This window comes from Acomys minous, assembly GCF_964271855.1.
Source record: "Acomys minous genome assembly, chromosome: 2".
In the NCBI taxonomy this organism is placed as follows: Eukaryota; Metazoa; Chordata; class Mammalia; order Rodentia; family Muridae; genus Acomys; species Acomys minous.
Window position 1 is genome coordinate 122,697,368 of NC_140484.1, and position 17,421 is coordinate 122,714,788.

Sequence of the window (17,421 nt, forward strand, 5' to 3'; positions counted from 1 at the left end):
CAAACTCTAAGTTTGGGGGTCTCTGCTCAGTTCTTTGGGCTTCTTGCTGCAACTGATTTTGTCAGTGCCCCTGTGTATCAATGGCCAGCCATGGCCGAGCATTTTTGACCAGGACTTGAGAGTCCCTTCCCTTTAGATTCCTTCACTTCCCAGTTGCTCTTTCTAACCCCGTTCCTGTTCTCAGGCACCTCAACCTGTATCTGTTGCCCCAGCTGTTTGAAGACTTAACTGCACTCAGGCAAAACCCTGCACAGCTGCAGATGCCAAAGAAAAGTTTCTGCTTTCAAAGGCAGATGCTCCTCCAGTTCCTGTCACCATTTGGCCCGGCTCTACTGCCATAAACCAAAAATACATATTTCATAGCATAACAGTAATAACAAATTGTTTATAAATGAGTGGTTTTCTAACAATTGCCTGTTGAAAGGTTATTCTGTGTCACTACCAGAAGCCAGAAGTCTTGTTTCTAGGATGATAAAGACATGAGTATATATAGTTTAGGGGTTATCTTCTAGAGTGAGGAAGAGAGAGAAGGGATCCCCCAAATCCCACATTTCTCTCATCCGTCATCCTAAAGCAGAAGATTCATATCCGCACCTTTTAGGTCTAAACATTAAACATTCTAAATCAGGTAACAAACTATTAAATACAGTATGTTCTATCGTCTTACATTTGCAACCTCACCCTCTTAGTAGACTGGAAGGTCAAGTTTGAATTCGGTATCATTAAACTCCTGTGCGCATGATAAGCACCCACTCCCTCTTCGGGTCCCCAGCTACATCTCCCATTTCAGAGGCCTGGTGCATATGTGTCTGTACTTCCCAGCCCATGTGTCCACATTCCGGCCACGGCCATGTGGTCTGTGCTCTGGAGCAAGCACCTGGAGAGCAGACCCACATGATTGTTAAGGCAGCTGTAGGCTGGCGGCGGAGGGGATTCTGGTACCAGATCTAGAAAGAAAAGAGAAGATGCTGTCACTAGAGAAGATGGATCCAGGAAGGCATGCACTTGACCCATGCTTTCCTGGTTGTATGGAAGGAAGCAATTGAAGGAAAGACACCCGAACCCTCTAGAGCTTTGAGACAAAAAAAAAAAAATCTATCTTCCTTGGGTGTAGGGCAAAACTCAGCAATGCAATTGATGCCAGAGCTCATGGTCTTTGTTCTGGTTTTGCACTGACTGTCTGGTTTCTCTATGTATGTGTACGTGTTTATTTTTCCTAGTGGGCTGTTTATCACCATTCATGACAAGGGCCACCTTGCAACAATGCTGAACTCTTGGCCAGAGGACGATATAAAGGTATGATCCTGTTTTCGTTGCTATTGCCCTACGACTTGAGGAGTCATTGTCATCTGCATCGATGTTATCTCTACCTATGAAGGAGCCATAATGACACAGGGTAGGATATTCTCCCCTCTTCCAGACCCCAATCACAGACCTACCTGTATAGCCACCCACAAATTTGCACTAGCTGCATATCTAGGTAAAATTGTTCTTAAATACTCTTAGTGTAAAGAAATGTTCAGCACGCGCTGAGTCCCTGCTGAATGCACTGTACCAGTCTCCTTGTGGATGTAGACAGAAATCGAGCACAGACCTCTTTGAAGTAACAAATATTTCATAATGAAAACCGGACAGTAACATAACAAACTATCCAGGAGGAATATCTTCTGAGCTGAGTGAGCCACGCAGAAAGAGCTGTGGGTGGTCCCAGAGGTCGGACTTTAGTCCCAGAGAACCCTGGGGTGGCTTCATGGGGAAATGACAATGGAACTGAGCCTGAGATTGAGGGTTATGAGGATATAGGTGAGGACATTCTGCACGAAGAGAAAAGCTCATGGTGAGCAAACTTGGGTAGCTGTGTCCCAAGTAGTGCAATGGAGGGCGTACATGTGCAGAGTGACAAAATTCACCTGCCACTGGCTCCCAGATATCATGACCCCTCAAAACATTTAGGGAGACAAAGAAGAGATTATAATATGGAACTCCCAACTGTATGGAGGAGTATCTGGCACCTGAGGCAATTATCATTTCTGGAAGCAACATGAGTGAAGCTGATGACTCCTTAATGAGGAAATTTCCAGCCCAGGAGTAAGAAGGTACCAGATCTAAACACTGTGTAGCTAGGGAGCCCACACTTCACCTCACTTTGGCTCCCATGGGATGCCATGAATCTCTACTGTTTTATCTGCAGGGTCCCTCTCCCTCTGCCCCTACTAGTTCCCTGAGCACCTTGTTCCTCACCAAAGGGTACCAAATAAAGCTTCTTCCTACCAGCTTCTAATGGTTTTCCACCCACACCAGGCTCTCTTCGGGAATGTGAGAACTCAGAACAAGAGTTGAAAGGGTTACGACCTTGGCTGTCTGGATCCAGGTCTGAGCTGGAGCCAAGGGTCAGTGCCTCCTCCAGTTAGTGGTTCATCCTCCGTCTCCATCCGGGTGTGACTTTGCCCTGTGTGTCTCCGCCTGGACTCCACTTTTGTGTGTAAAGCCTTGGCCTTGAAAGTTTTGGCCACTGTCCCAGGGAAACATATTTCCAGGGTGTGTCTAGGGTGGAACTATAATAAACTATTGAGGACGTTAAGGGAAGCCAGCTCACTTATTTGGGCTAACTTTAGGCTAACCTGAGTGGGCACAATGCTGAAGCCCTGCGCACTCATCTTTTCCACATGCCAGCGCCGCTCAGCCACGGAGAAACCTTGTGCGTGGTACCCCTCCCTGAGCAGGTGCTTGCCGGGGCGAATAAACTCAGTCAACAGATGCATGAAGCATCTTCCATGTACCAGCCACTGTGCCAGGAATACAGACAACACATACAGTACCTTCAGGCAAATTATGAGCAATCAGAGCAACTAAAGGAAATTCCTCTTCCTCAACTGGAATTTAAAAAGAACCCTTTCCTCTAGGCCGGCACAGGCATCAAACCTTAGGTTTCAGTTGTTTTCTTATATGTACAATTATTATCAGGTCATCCCATAAGAATTCCAAAATGAAAAAGAAAGGAGCTTTGTCTCCAGATTCTTTGTGCTGCGATTGAAAACCCAGAATGTAAATTCAAAGTAGAGCCATGGGAGTAAGTAGCTATTGACTTTAATAAGCATATTTTGAGACCCTTCTAAATATTGAATGTCAGAAACCTGGTGACAGTGATTAAAGGAACAGAAACACAGCTTTAAGGTCTCTCTAGAGGAAGAGTGCTTCAAGTAGGCCCCAAAATAGACATCCAGACACCAGGAAAGGATGTAAGATACATGAGTTAATCTAGGCTGGTGAGCGGCGTCTAACTCTCAGTTGCATTTGGCCTCCATCAAGTAAGCATGCCCTCTGACAAAGCTCCCTGAAGCCCCATGATAAAGATGTGAAGGACCAAATGCAAAGGGCTCACACTCTGCTTAGATGGGTATACCTGGCAGCAAGGACAGAATACTATGCCTCTGCAGCCAAAGAGAGCAGCTTATAGGGAAAGATGCAGACAAGACAAGCTGCCCAGCCTGCCTGACCATGAGGCTCCGAAGAGGACAGGTAAATGCCTGGGACAGCATTCACCCTTTATTCCTGTCTCACTTTAAAGAGTGTCTGGCTTGGTGGGGAGACCTGGTGACACTCAAAGAAAGAATAAGCAGGCAACCAAGATGAGACTTGATAGCCTATGACCATATAGGGAGGGAGGAGGTAATCCCCCTCAGTCATAGACCTAGGGGAGGGGAATAGGGTGAAAATGGGAGGGAGGGAAGAACGGGAGCATACAAGTGATGGGATAACAATTGAGTTGTAATTGGAATACATTAATAAAAAAATAAAAAGAGTGTCTGGTGACCATAGACAGAAAACAGCCCTGACTTTGCAAGCAGACACATGAGGATTCAAACCATAAATCTTCCCCTTGCCTGTTGGGTGTGCAGGACAGCCTTTCTGAGCTTTGCACTCCTATTGAGTGTACAGGACAGCCTTTCTGAGCTTTGCACTCCTGTTGGGTGTGCAGGACAGCCTCTCTGAGCTTTGCACTCCTATTGAGTGTACAGGACAGCCTTTCTGAGCTTTGCACTCCTGTTGTGCATGAATCACAGATAGTGTCCATGGACACTGAAGTGCACACAAATAAATGGTCCCAGTTGGAGGTGTTGGAAGTGGTTGTACCACCTGCAGCTATGCAGGACCAAGGGCAGCCAGGGCAACAGAGGCTCTTCTGGGAATCAGAGGCCACGAATGGGTAGTCACATGCCTTGTACCCAGATATGCTTGGTTTGGCCTTTGGTGGCTGTTAACATTTTTGAATTTTTATAGGCAGTATTTTTAAATCATATTTCATTTAAAATAATAAATATAAAAGCAGTTGAATTTTTTTGCTTCTCTAGAAAACTAGGCACTCTGAACCTAGCCTGTGTCATATTGCATAAACAAACTAATGGGAACTGACTGGGCTACCCCACCCCACACTCTACCCTGGCCCACTCAACAGCCTTTCTCCGAAGGTTCCCTCCCCTGTGACCCAAGGTGCCCTTTTGGAAGTTCAGAATGTTCCAAGCTGCAGTGTTTCTTGCTCCCTAAAAAAGCTTGATATGCCAGGGTGGGTTGGTGGGAAGGAGGGCTCCTCTTTCGGAGGAGTAGGAGAGGGGATCTAGGGAAAAGAGAGGGAGGGTGGGCCTGGGAAGAGAGGAAGGAAGGGCCTACAATCAAGATACAAAGTGAATAAATAAAAAATTTTTAAAGGCAAACAAAATATAAAATCTAAACATTAAAAAAGAGGGGGACAAAGATCTCCCCGTTCTCACAAGAACTCCCCTCTCATCAACTCTTCAGAGCTCACATGGGGCATCTTCACAGGCCACTGAGATCAAATCCTGGCAAGTATTCCTTCTGAAACCTCTAAGCTGGGCCCAGAAAGAAGGATGCATAGGAGGAGGGGCCATTGCTCAGAAGAGCATGCAAGGGTCAAGTGGACATTGCTGAGAGGAGCATGCGTGGCGCTCACAGTGTCACCCACAGGGACAGCGCTGCGTTCTCCAAGGGACATCTTGCTGCTATGCTCCTTCTCCTCCCGTGGCTGATTCAGAGAGGCAGTTTCTTGGAGCCTGGGAAGTCTTTGGATCCTAGTGTTGCTGGCTGTTTGGCTAGGGAAGAGAAGAGAACTGATTTCAGAGGAGCTTCTGAATCAGTGTGCAAGATTTAAAAAATAACTTTCTGTGGTGTCCCAGCCAGAAAGCCAGGAAACAGAAGTGCAGGAGAAGATGACTATGAGGATTCTAGGGCTCAGATCCAGGATTATGAAGCTTTGTGGCCTTTCTTCTTCCAGGAAGAGGTCACCCAGAGCTGTCCAGCATAAATCATACAGAGATGTGAGAAGTGCTGTCCTATCTTCTTCCTAGAGTGTCCATTGCCTACAGCAGGAAAAGGGCTCCCCTGAGAACTTTTCTCCCTGTCAGCTCCCTAGAGTCCTAAATATCTCTCCCAGCCTAGTATCAACACTTCTGAGGAGAGAGGCCTCTGGATGATGGGGCCAAAGCAGCAGCCTCCACCGCTGAGCCCCAGTGGCGAAGGTGTTTAAATTGCTAAGACCAGGTGCCTCCCTATCATGCACAAGCCCAGGATGTAGAACACATCGTCTCTGTCAGCATCAGAGAATGGACTTCTAAAAAAATCTCTGAGACAGAAGTTACCTTGTTAGGAAGGGCTCTTGGGTCCACATCTGTGCGTGGGAAGGTGGCAGGATAGAGCAAGGGCTGCAGTGAGGTCTAAGGAAGACTCAGCAAAACCTATGAGGCAAGTTGGGAGTTGGGATGGCTGTTGTCGGGGAGGGGCAGGCTTTTGGACTCCTGAGCTGTAGGCTGATCTTGGGAAGAGGTATGGCTTCTGGGCAAGGAGGCTCCGATAGAGAAAATTCTCCAGATAGGCTGATGGCTAAGAGCGGAAGTAGCAAAACAGCTCCTTCCTTCCTGAATAAGGAACAACCTTGGGCAGACATTACCAGCCCCACTTCATGCAGGATTATACAAGTGGTTCGCACAGACTGACTTGATTCCCTTGACAGCCACGGGGCTTCTTGTTATCTCTGCCTTAGAGACTAGGAATCTGAGAGGCTGGGTTCTTTACAAGTGAGTAGTGGAAGCAAGCTTTGAAACTAAGGAATAGGCGTTATTTGTGCTGTCTATGGAGAAGGAAAGGGAGGAGTATGATCATGAGAGGGAAGGGTAAACCAAAAGGAAGAAGAAAGAGTGGTTTGAAAAGATTTGCAGGCAGCCCATGATCATAGCTATAAATCTAAAACAGCCCAAGAGCAATCAAGGCCTTACAATCTCCCAGGCAGTCTTTGGTTAGTGAAACTAAGGGATGTACCCAATAAATCAGAAAAGTCATGCATTTGAGGAAGGCGAGCAAGAAGGAAAATAGCATACCATCCTTCAAACCTCCCCATTTGTCTAAGAAACGAAGGATGCTATGACTTCTTCAAGAACCAAATAAGGAAATTGGATCTCCGTCATTCCAGAAATTGTTGCTGGCTTTTCAAACCCAAAGACACTGCCCAGACTTTTCTCCGGGCCCTTGGCAACCCAGAGAACTAGTTAAGTGGTTCCCAGCACTAATTCCGTTGCTGTCAGAAGTAAGGAGAGGCAATATCTTCTCTCTGAACTTAACTATGCTGGCTTTGACCCCTGGCTAGCCGAGGAGCCACTTTATGCACTGTTGAAACTATAGTTTGCCTGACTAATTGAGTATATGTCACACTGCAGGCCTCAGAACCAACATCTAAGGAACCATAACCCAATATTGCCCCTAAAAAAATCTTACAGCTATTATGAAAGACATAGAAACATGAATAGAATATTTGTGTTTATACAGTGAAAAGAACGACGGCTACTTTGGGCCAGGAAAAATGCTCTGGGAATTCAAAGGAAAAGAATGAGAAACTCGGAAGGGAAGTTTCCTGGAGACAAGTGAATTTTGAATTGTTCCTTGAACCACACAAAAATAGTAGAATTCCAATCAAGGAAATGAAAGAGTTGGTGGCTAAAATGCCACATACAGAGGGAAGTGTGAATCCCATTCTAAACTGGAAATATTTTAGTTAGGATGGAGTACGTAAAAGACAGAGTGGACCAACAGTACATAGAAAATTAAAGGTCAGGATAAGATGATGCCTGATCTTTGTCTTGTAAGGGCATAAGAAATTGATACACTCAGGTGTGGTCTATAAAAATGAAATAGGATGGAGAGACTTCAAGAGTGAAAAGAACAGTCAGAAAATCACAGGAGTGGTTTGTGACAAGCAGATTGTCTGGTCTAAGGCAACAGAAATGATATGAAGATGCCAGAAGGATGGAGCAGGCAGGATCAACAGAACTTGAGAGCCATCTGGGCACACTTGACGAGGCACAAAGAAAAATTATAGACAACTGGGTGGTCTTTCACTTGGAAGATGTGGGGAAACAAGAGCAAAGGTGAACTGGACCAGCAGTTCTTCCTGAGCTCATCCTTGGACTCTGAGGGGGAGACCACTGATGAGAAGAGGAAGTGTCAAAAGCTGGGGTCGGGAGGACGGTGTGGGGCTGATGACCCAAGCTAGGAAGTTTATTAATCACAGCTCTTTATACCCCTCAAATCAAGGACGCAGAAGACAAGTCAATAAAGTTCATCAGACAGCAGAATTATGGGGACCTCAGAGTAACTCTAGTTCCTCCATGCTGGCACAAGCAGAGCTCCTCACAACTCTGTGTCTGGGACATTTGGCCACAGTTTTACAGAGAAATTGTCCAGCTCCACGCCTTGGCCGAGGGGGCCTCCAAGCCCTGGAGCCACTCCATTGCTGGCCATGCCAAGTATGACCCTGACAGGAAACAAAAGCCCAGAGCTCCTTGTTCCATGTGTAGGACCCCAAAGGGCCTTTAGCCCTCCCTAGCCCCTGACAGGAAGACAGCAAGGTAAAAAAAGTCAAAAGAGAGAAGGATGTAAGAATCCATTTGGATAGGAAGTGACAGGATTTGAGAAGAACATGAGACATACAAATGGCAGTCCCCAACAGTGGCATTTTGTGTGAGTCTCAGGACCCAACAGGTTCTTAATAAATGTTTGCAGAAGGCAAGAAGGTGACAGGGAGTGTGTGTATGAAGTATAACTAATGCTAACAATTTATAGGAAACACGAACTCCATTTATTCAGCTGAAGAAGGACAAGGAAAAAATCCTCCAGAAAAAAAGATGAATATAAAGTCTGAGAGAAAAATGCATTCCTCAGAGTGAAGAGACTAGTAGCAAGAGGCTGCAGTTACATAGAGAGGCACAGAAGTGGTAACTTTGAGAAGATATTTTAAACAAAATAAAAACTTGGGGGCAATTAGAAATCAATGAAGGTCTTTGTCTTAGCTAGAGTTCCTGTTTTTGTGATAAAACATCATGACCAAAAGCAACTTGTGGAAGAAGGTGTTTATTTCATCATAGAACTTATAATCCAATACCAAGAGAAGAGGGGACAGAATTCAAGACAGGAACCTGGAGACAGGAATTGAAGCTGAAGGCATGCAGGATCACTGATTATTGCCTTGTTCCCTCATGGCATGTTCACATTGCTTTCTTATAACACCTAGGACTACCGTCCCTACCATACCATACCTACCAGCCCACAATGGGATGAGCTCTCCGACGTCAATCAGCCATCAAGAGCATGTACTACACACTTACCTGCAGGCAAATCTTGTGGAGGAATTTTTCTCAATGGAGAGTCCCCTCTTCCGAAATGGCATTAACTCCCGTCAAGCTGAAATAAAGCTAGGCAGCACAGTCTTTGATCCTGGAAATGGCATGCTAAAGATAAACTTTGCAGACAATGAACTTGACACTGGCTAGCAGGAGGGACTAAAAGAAATAGGAAGAGTCAAGCAGTCTGAGAAGTTCTTGTGCCAAGTCAACCATTTGCACAGTGGCACTGAAATTTGATGATAGATGGTGAGGCATTCACTTTGGAAGAATGGAACATACAGTGGGATTCCCTGAAACATTCCCAGTCTGGGAGACAGCACTGATGGCCCCGTCATCATTGTAGGGTTGGAGAGATAATAGAGTAGTTGGCTGCTCGGGTTTAATCGTGCGCTGTTTGCTGCTGTTAAATGACTTTTCCTGAGGAGACATGAATAGACATTCACCCCAGGTAGGACCCTAACAACAGACCAAAGAAACGATCCCACCTAAGTACACCTTAGTGAACCAGTGAGTTTATTGGGGAGTATGGTTCAGAGGCTACTTACTAGGTGACTCCTAGGCAGTTGCATCACTGAAAAATCCCAGCTCGATATGGAGATAACTCACAAAAACTGCATCCCTGGAGCTCCCTGCTCAACCTGCAGGCAACTGACCATTCAAAGAGTCTCTTCCTCAGCAAGAGTTGCAGCTTATGTAACTTTGTGGATCCTGTAACTTTCAGGAACTTCCTGTAAGCTTAGAGTCCCTGAGCCCTGTGTGTTGTGTTTACTTTTTAGTAGCCTATCCCTTTTCTCCACAGGAGGAAATGTTTTAATTCAGAGCAAATAAGTATACAACAACTTCTCTCTAAAAAGAGCAAAAAAAAAAAAAAATCCTACAGAATCAGTGAGCTTTGATTTGGACAGATGGTAGCGGAATGTGGAGTCTGGAGCTCCAGAGGATGCATGAGGCACAGGCTGTAGCTGGAAACGCTGCCAGGAAGAGGTCAGAGACAGGTACAAAGACTGGGTGCTAAGGTGGGGTGGGACTTGCTCAGAGCGTGCTTGCTTTATCCCAGTGAGACTGAGTGGCAGAAACACCTCTAAACCAGAAACCTAAAGCCTGACTGGGGGTGTCCAGCACTCGCCAAGGTGACCTTTACAAGTCATAGAGACTTCTAAGGTAACTAACATGGAACCGTCATCCCAGTTACTGCGACTTGGCTGACATATGGCACGTATATGTAGACCTCCTGTAAGCCTTTGACCTTCCTCTTGCTCACTTGTGCGTGGAATTAACAGCCTTGGACATTCCTGTGCGCAGACCATGACTGAGGGAGGGAGTGTGGGACAGTGGTTGTGACCACCCACCACAAAAGCTATAGAGCGATTGAGAGGGAATTAGCACAATTTTCATGGATCTCCTGCATGCTCCAGATCTCACTTCCTGAGGCTGAGGACTGTTTGTAAGAATCTTTGCACCTTTCTCTATAAAAAGGCAAAAGTAGCCCGTGCGTGTGTGTGTGTCACCCCTGGAGAGGTAAGGAAGTGGGAAGACACCTTTGTACATTGAACCACAAGCTCTTCCAGGGCAAGAATAGGTCTTCGTCTCTTTATCCTAGCATCGTCCCTACATAGACAGACAAACTAACCCTTTATACACCCATTGGTACTGTGGGGTCACATCTGTAGGTTAGAGCTCGTCTTCAATCCTGGTTAAGAGCCAGGTTCCAACAGATGGATGAGATGTCTGTGGGCCTAACCCTTGCAGCAACAACAGGAGCCCATGATAGTGAGCTTGTGCAGTGACATAGAAATAGCAACTTCCACAGTCTTAGGGGAGGGGAGTAAGGGGAAAATGGAAGGGAGGGAAGAATGGGAGGATACAAGGGATGGGCTAACAATTTAGATGTAATATGAATAAATTAATAAAATATATTTTTTTAAAAAAAGAAATAACAACTTCACTGTCACCCCAAGGGATCGCCCTTGGCCTGATGCTCACGACCCTTCACTGACCTCTACCTCGGGTCCCATTCGGCCAGTTATATAATTGACACCTCCTTGCTTCTCACACACAGTCCACAAGCATCTTAACTTTCTTTCCTTTGAAAGGTGTTTCATTCTACCTGCACCCAGACAACTGCTTCCCGTTCAATGTCTGGTGTGTGTATCCCCCCCCCTCCCATCTACAAAACCTACCAGAGCGGGTCACCCTACAGGAATATCTCAATCTCTATTGTCCCTGCGTTGTCCTATTGCATTTAGGCCTCTATCTGAAAGCTATAACTGTTAGTGATTATGTCCCTGTCTTATTTTTGTCCACTCATATTTAATTTCATATAAAAGCAAATAGAGTACCTTCCAGCAGGATATGTCTGACTAACAAACAGATGCTTCAAAGATATTTATTAAGTGAATGAATAAAGGAACATCCACCATGATCATATAGTCATGGCTGTCATCACCGTGAGCCCCATCAGCATCTCTCAATAGATAAAGGCAATTTTTTACATTTTTATTTTAGTAATTTATTCAGATTACGTCTCAATTGTTATCCCCTCACTTGTATCTTCCTATTCCCCCTCCCTTCCTCTTTCACCCTATTCCCTCCCCTAGGTCTGTGACAGAAGGGGACCTCCTCCTCCACTATATAAGATGACAGCCTATCAGGTTTCTTCCTGGTAGTCTGCTTATTCTTCCTCTGAGTGTCACCAGATCTCCCCAGCAAGGGGAAGTGGTCAAATAGGAGGCACCAGAGTTCATGTCCAAGTCAGTCCCTGCTCTCTACACAGTTGTGGAGAATACGGTATCCATTGGCTAGATCTGGATAGGGGTTCTAGGTTTACTGCATGCATTATCCTTTGTTGATACAGTATTTTGAGTCCCCTGAAAGTCTTCACTTAGCCAGAGATTGAGATAGATACTAGGACTTCCTACTGGGATACTAGTTGAGAAAGGTAAAGAAAAATGGGGAAATAGAAGGATCCAGAGGGTCCTAGAATCCTACAAGAAGACCATTAAGGCTGGCAGATCTGGACCCAGGGAGGTAAATTTTGAACCAGAACCGTTTAGTACATAATTGACCCTTGGCAGTTCATTGCCAAAAAGTAATCCTCATACAACCAAAAAATTCTGACTTCATAAGAAATCGTAATTCTAGGAAACATTCCAAACTCTGTTCTCTGCAAATCAGCTCAAATCCTGCGGCTGTAGCAGCAGCGTGGACTAGCTTGTCTTTCATTTTCTTCTTCCCTTTACATCTCTCCCTTCTTGTCTCATGTCCCGAATTTCAGGCTGAGGCTGTCCTGTTTCTCAGAAAGAGAGAGAGAGAAAGAGAGAGAGTCGATGTGATTTCTCTCCAGCTGTTTCTGCAGCTCCCAAACCCATCCTCAGAATGAAAGGAACGCTGCCTTCCTGTCATTTGGCCTCAGTGAGGTTTCTCACCCACTTGCCAGGAAGGACCAGCCACCTGCAGTTGATGACTCCTCTGGCCTTGTCCCAGACAGGCTGCTTTCTTCCCAACCAAATCAGCGGGTATGCAGCTGTCAGGCTGACTGCTAGGCCTTTGAAATGAGCACTTTGTCATGGAGGTGGTGCTTCTGATTGAGGGCGCCCCACTGTGTCTTTCAGGCTGTGGTGGTGACTGATGGAGAGCGCATACTGGGTTTGGGAGACCTGGGCTGCTACGGCATGGGCATCCCTGTGGGCAAGCTGGCCCTGTACACCGCCTGCGGAGGAGTGAACCCACAGCAGTGCCTTCCTGTCCTGCTGGATGTCGGCACCAACAATGAGGTAACAGGCTGTCTGAGCCAGGAGCTCTTGGGCCAGAAGGAAGGTGAGGTTGGGGAGGGAACTTTGGGGGAATAATTATATCCACATGGGTTGTTTCCTTCCCAGAATCTCCCTTGACACCCCCTCCTGCCCTCTCTCTCCCCCATGCAGTTGTAAAGTAGAGGACTTTCCTCTCCCAGTTCCTCAACTCTCCCAACCCTTCTACTTCTGAGTTCCCTTGCATTTTTGTCTCCCTCCCTGTGCCCAAGATGTCGTGGACTTACTTCTTCCATTGCTTCCATGAGCCCACGCAGTTTGCAATCCTCTTCGGGGCTACTCTCTGAGAGAGCAGCCAATGGTGAGACTAGTCTGTGTGTGACCTAGATGCAAAGCCAAAACTACAGGCTGAAATGTCTTGAGACAGGCAGATGAGTGTCCTGCGGATCAAGTGAGAGACACTGGGCAAAGCCACAGGTTGATCCTCCTGCAGGATTCAAGGGCTTCCTTTCTCAAGGAGCTCAATGCCAGTCAAGAGTTTGGCTGCTCCGGATACCACCCTGGCACATTGATTCTGCTTATAATCCTTGGCCCTGTGGCTGGCAGGAAAAAAAAATGCCTTAAGAATTGCTTTTCAAGCCGGCTGTGGTGGCGCATACCTTTTTTTAAATTTATTTATTTTTATTAATTTATTCATATTACATCTCTATTGTTAGCCCTTCCCTTGTTTCCTCCTATTCCTCCCTCCCTCCCACTTCCCCCCTTCTCCCCTCCTCTATGTCTGTGATTGAGGGAGACCTCCTCCCCCTATATATATTGAGTCTCTTCTTGGTAACTTGCTATCCTTCCTCTGAGTGCCGCCAGGTAATCCTAGCACTCAGGAGGCAGAGGCAGGTGGACTGCTATGACTTCAAGGCCAGCCTGGTCTACAAAGTGAGTCCTAGGACAACCAAGGCTACACAGAGAAACTCTGTCTTGAAAAACCGATTTTTTAAAAAGAGAAAAAAAAAGAATTCCTTTTCATTTCAAAATTGTTTGCTTAATTCAAACGTTTAAAACAATTTAGTTCTGCTTTTCATAAAGAAAGTAAAATATAGCTCTATCCAACTGTCATGTTTTGCAAGTTATAATTGTATTGGAATATACGAATTATATAAATAATGAGTTCCACTATGGTATTTTCTTACATGTCTATAAAATATACTTCAAAGCAATTCCTTCAAAATAATATTTTTTGAGTTTAAGATTACTGTGTGTTTGTCTTTTAAAAAGTAAAATCATCGAAGTTTTAAAAGTAAAATATCAATCACATAAGTCCTAATATATATATATATATATATATATATATATATATATATATATATATATATATACACACACACACACACACACACACACATATATGTATTACATTTTTAATGTTTTTCCTTCCAGCCTTTTTCCCCCCTCCAAATCCTTACAAAAACCAAATTTAGAGCTGCATTGCCTTGTCATGCTTTTGCCTGCTTTCTGAAGTCTGACATAAGTCATGAGCTTCCTCTCAGGCCTGGAAACACTACTCCACGCTGCCACATGAGTGGCGGCAGGTTGTGCCACAGTTCACAGAAGAAAGCCCGCACCACTGTACGTTTAGGTGGCTCCAGACTTCTTGCAGAGATCAGCTGTGCTCCGGTACCCAGTTTGCAAATCCATCACTGTTCTCATCTCTCATGTTTCTCTAGGACAAATTCTAGAGGCAGAAATATTGATGCTAATTGAAGTTAGTTGTTGTCTAGAGTCACGGGATGGGTACGCGGACATATTGGGGGAGCAGTGTGAGGAGGCCGGAGGCAAACCTTTAGCACCATTCCTCCTCCCGCACCATCTATCTACCTTGCTGTTTGAGACAGCCTCACACTGGGACCTGGGGTTCAGGGAGTCAGGTGGGTAGTCTGGGTTAGTGAGTGTGCTTCCGGGTTGCTGGGATTGCAGGCTTGCCCTGCCACGCCCAGCTGCTTTGTTTGCGGTTGCTGGGAACTGGACATGGACCCTCATGCTTTTGAATCACTTGACTCACTGAGCCGTCTCCACGGCCTCTATTGCTCAGCTGCTTGATCCACATTGCCAAACAGTTTACAGCCGTTAGCATTCCACGATGATTTCCTGCAAGAAAACTGATTTCCTCTTCTTTAGACACGATGGTCTAGATTTCTAAACAAGAGTGAACATTGTGAGGAAGTAAAGGAATGCAGCTTCCTCAGGTTCCATCTGAGGTTCCTTCCTGAATTGAGGGAACCTCAAAGAGACACTTCCTTGAGAGCCAGAAAAGCATGAGGACAGTGGGGGACCAGAGAAGTGGTGAAAGAACTGGATTAAGAAGCAGAAGCAGAAAGACTCAAATGGTATACACTCACTTATATCTGCATATTAGCCCAAGGGGCATGTCCCACGAAAGCCTTCACTTACCAGGAAACTGAGACAGAGGGGAGGACATTCTAGTGGGACTATAGATGAGAGAAGCATGGGAGAAAGGCAAAGTAGAAGGATCCAGAGGATCCTAGAAGCCTACAAGTAGAACATTATGATAGACAGATTTGGGCCCAGGGGTCCCGCTCAAACTAAGGCACCAGCCAAGGACAATACAGGCGGTAAACCTTAAACCCCTACCCAGATCTAGACAATGGACAGAACACTCTCCACAGTAGAGTGGAGAGTGGGATATTACTTTCTCACATACTCTGGTGCCTCAACTTTGACCATATCCCCTGGAGGGGGAGACCTGGTGACACTCAGAGGGAGGACAGCAGGTTACCAAGAAGAGACTTGATACCCTATGAGCATATACAGGGGGAGGAGGTCCCCCTCAGTCACAGTCATAGGGGAGGGGAATAAGGGGAAAATGGGAGGGAGGGAAGAATGGGAGGATACAAGGGATGGGATAACTATTGAGATGTAACAAGAATAAATTAATAAAGTAAAAAAAAAAGAAGAAGAAGAAGCAGGGGCCCATAGTGGAGCACGGTGGCACACTCCTGTAATCTCAGCCCTTGGGAAGGCAGAGGCAGGCAGATCTCTGTGAGTTCAAGGCCAGCCTGGTTTACAAAGCCAGTCCAGGACAGCCAAGGCTACACAGAATCTCTGTCTCAAAAAAACCACAGAGAGAGAGAGAGAGAGAGAGAGAGAGAGAGAGAGAGAGAGAGAAGCAGGGGGCCATGGCACCTCTTTAGACCTGATATCCCCTACAGAACAATATTGCCATCTCTAAAACCTCTTCTTGCTGGGCCTCCTGAGTGGCCTATGAGATGGGGCTGGGTGGTGACACATGTCTTCCAGCTGCTCAACAAGGCCAGACCTCAAGTTTTTCTCTAAACCAAGGTCTCTACCCCCAGCCAGCTGTTTTAAGTTTATACCAAACAGCTATTAAAGCTGTCCTCAGCTTCAAAGAGTGCACCACTGCCTCTGTAGCCGAGTACAGAAAAACCTTGTTTCTGTCATTCTTCCAGCTGTGTTACAATTGGGCTTAATTGAGGCTTTCACCTTGTCAGTGTCTTAGCAGCTAATCCTGAGCTGGAGCAAGGACAGCCTGAGTTTTTATTTGAGCTATTGTATCCTGAGGGATGCTAGCTGTCTCCAGCAGGTGCATGGGGAGCCTTTGCTGTTGAAGGTCCAGCACAGCACCCACCAACGTAAGTGAAGTTCAAGGTTGGCCTAAATTTGTAACAAACCCATCAGGAACAAGGAGTAGTCATGAGCCAGGACCTTACACCTAATTTGAGCCTCATAGTAGCAGAGTGAAGCCTCTGTCACTGCCTTCTTTTCCACTTCAGGAATCTTAAGCTCAGAGGCTTTAATTGGCCCCAATGGATTCTAATCAGAGCCAAGATGCCCTGTCCTAGGACACCCCTACCAGCATTCTGTTGTCTATAAGCCAACATCACCTCTTGACTTTTATTACTAAAGTAACTTTAAAACATTATTCAAATTCTTAAAAGAAATGGCATTTTCCTCATAGTACTATGTATGTGGCCCCTTTTCAATATTTACCTACGACATATGCATATCTAGATGTACATATTACTTAGCTGGGATCATAATGCACCTGTAATTTTGCTCTTACTTTTTTCAATTAAGGTTATTTGTGAACACTTTCTCTTTATTTATTTAACAAAGTTTATTGAGTGTTTAGTGGGTGTCAGGCATTCTGCTAGGCATGAGGGAGATAAATGAGCCAGGCCTGGGTGGAAGAGTCTGGTTGTCCGTGTTTCAACACTGTCGCGTAATGGATCATTTTAATGAGTCATGTATTACATCTATTCAAAGTGTCTGCTTCTCCCCTGAGTGTTTTGCTCCAAGCATGAGACTCCAATGCTGCCAAGTGAACCAGCATTAGGTAGACATGATTTATCCCCCTTCAAATGAGTTGGCTATGTTATTTCCCAAAGTACAGCTCTTGGTCAAAAATGCATCTGTTTGTAAGACTTGCACAGTGACAACACCAGTTAAAATGCCAATGAATTGAGGAAATTTCCCAAGGCCTCACTCATAGGTGAAGAGTTACAGCCAATTAAAAGCTGCTAGGAGAATGAGAGCCAGTTTTCTCTAAGGACAAGCCAATTCCAATTCCAAGGGGTCAGCCCTAACTACAAGTATATATGAGCACAACACTAAATGGACTCTGAAGAAAACATACATATATATGTATGTGTGTGTGTGTATGTATATATTTATAATTAAAGAAGAGCTCATGAAATTGGGAGTTGAGAGGGAGATGGATTTGGAAGTGGGAGATTGTGCGGTTGAAATGATATGAATACAATACTGGTATATACAACTCGCAAAGAAATCAAAATAAATGTTTTATTTCCCCTGAGAGAAATTCTGGGCTGTAGGACAGGAGAACTTGACCTGATCACTTCCATTGTCTATCACAGGGCAGAAAGGATGTTGCCGTGAGATGTTTCACATCCAAATAACCAAACCACCAGTGTGCATGCCTCTATTAAATA

General features: G+C 45.4%; 1 protein-coding gene across 3 annotated transcripts in view; it reads left to right on the plus strand.

The window, feature by feature from the left end:
• ME3 (malic enzyme 3) overlaps nucleotides 1-17,421 on the plus strand; it is a 172,020-nt gene that overhangs the window by 113,504 nt on the left and 41,095 nt on the right. For all 3 annotated transcript variants that reach the window (XM_084773388.1, XM_084773387.1, XM_084773389.1), the window contains 2 exons: nucleotides 1,221-1,296; nucleotides 12,299-12,460. In XM_084773388.1, coding sequence (XP_084629514.1) covers nucleotides 1,221-1,296; nucleotides 12,299-12,460 — 238 coding nt within the window. The remainder of the gene's footprint in view (nucleotides 1-1,220; nucleotides 1,297-12,298; nucleotides 12,461-17,421) is intronic.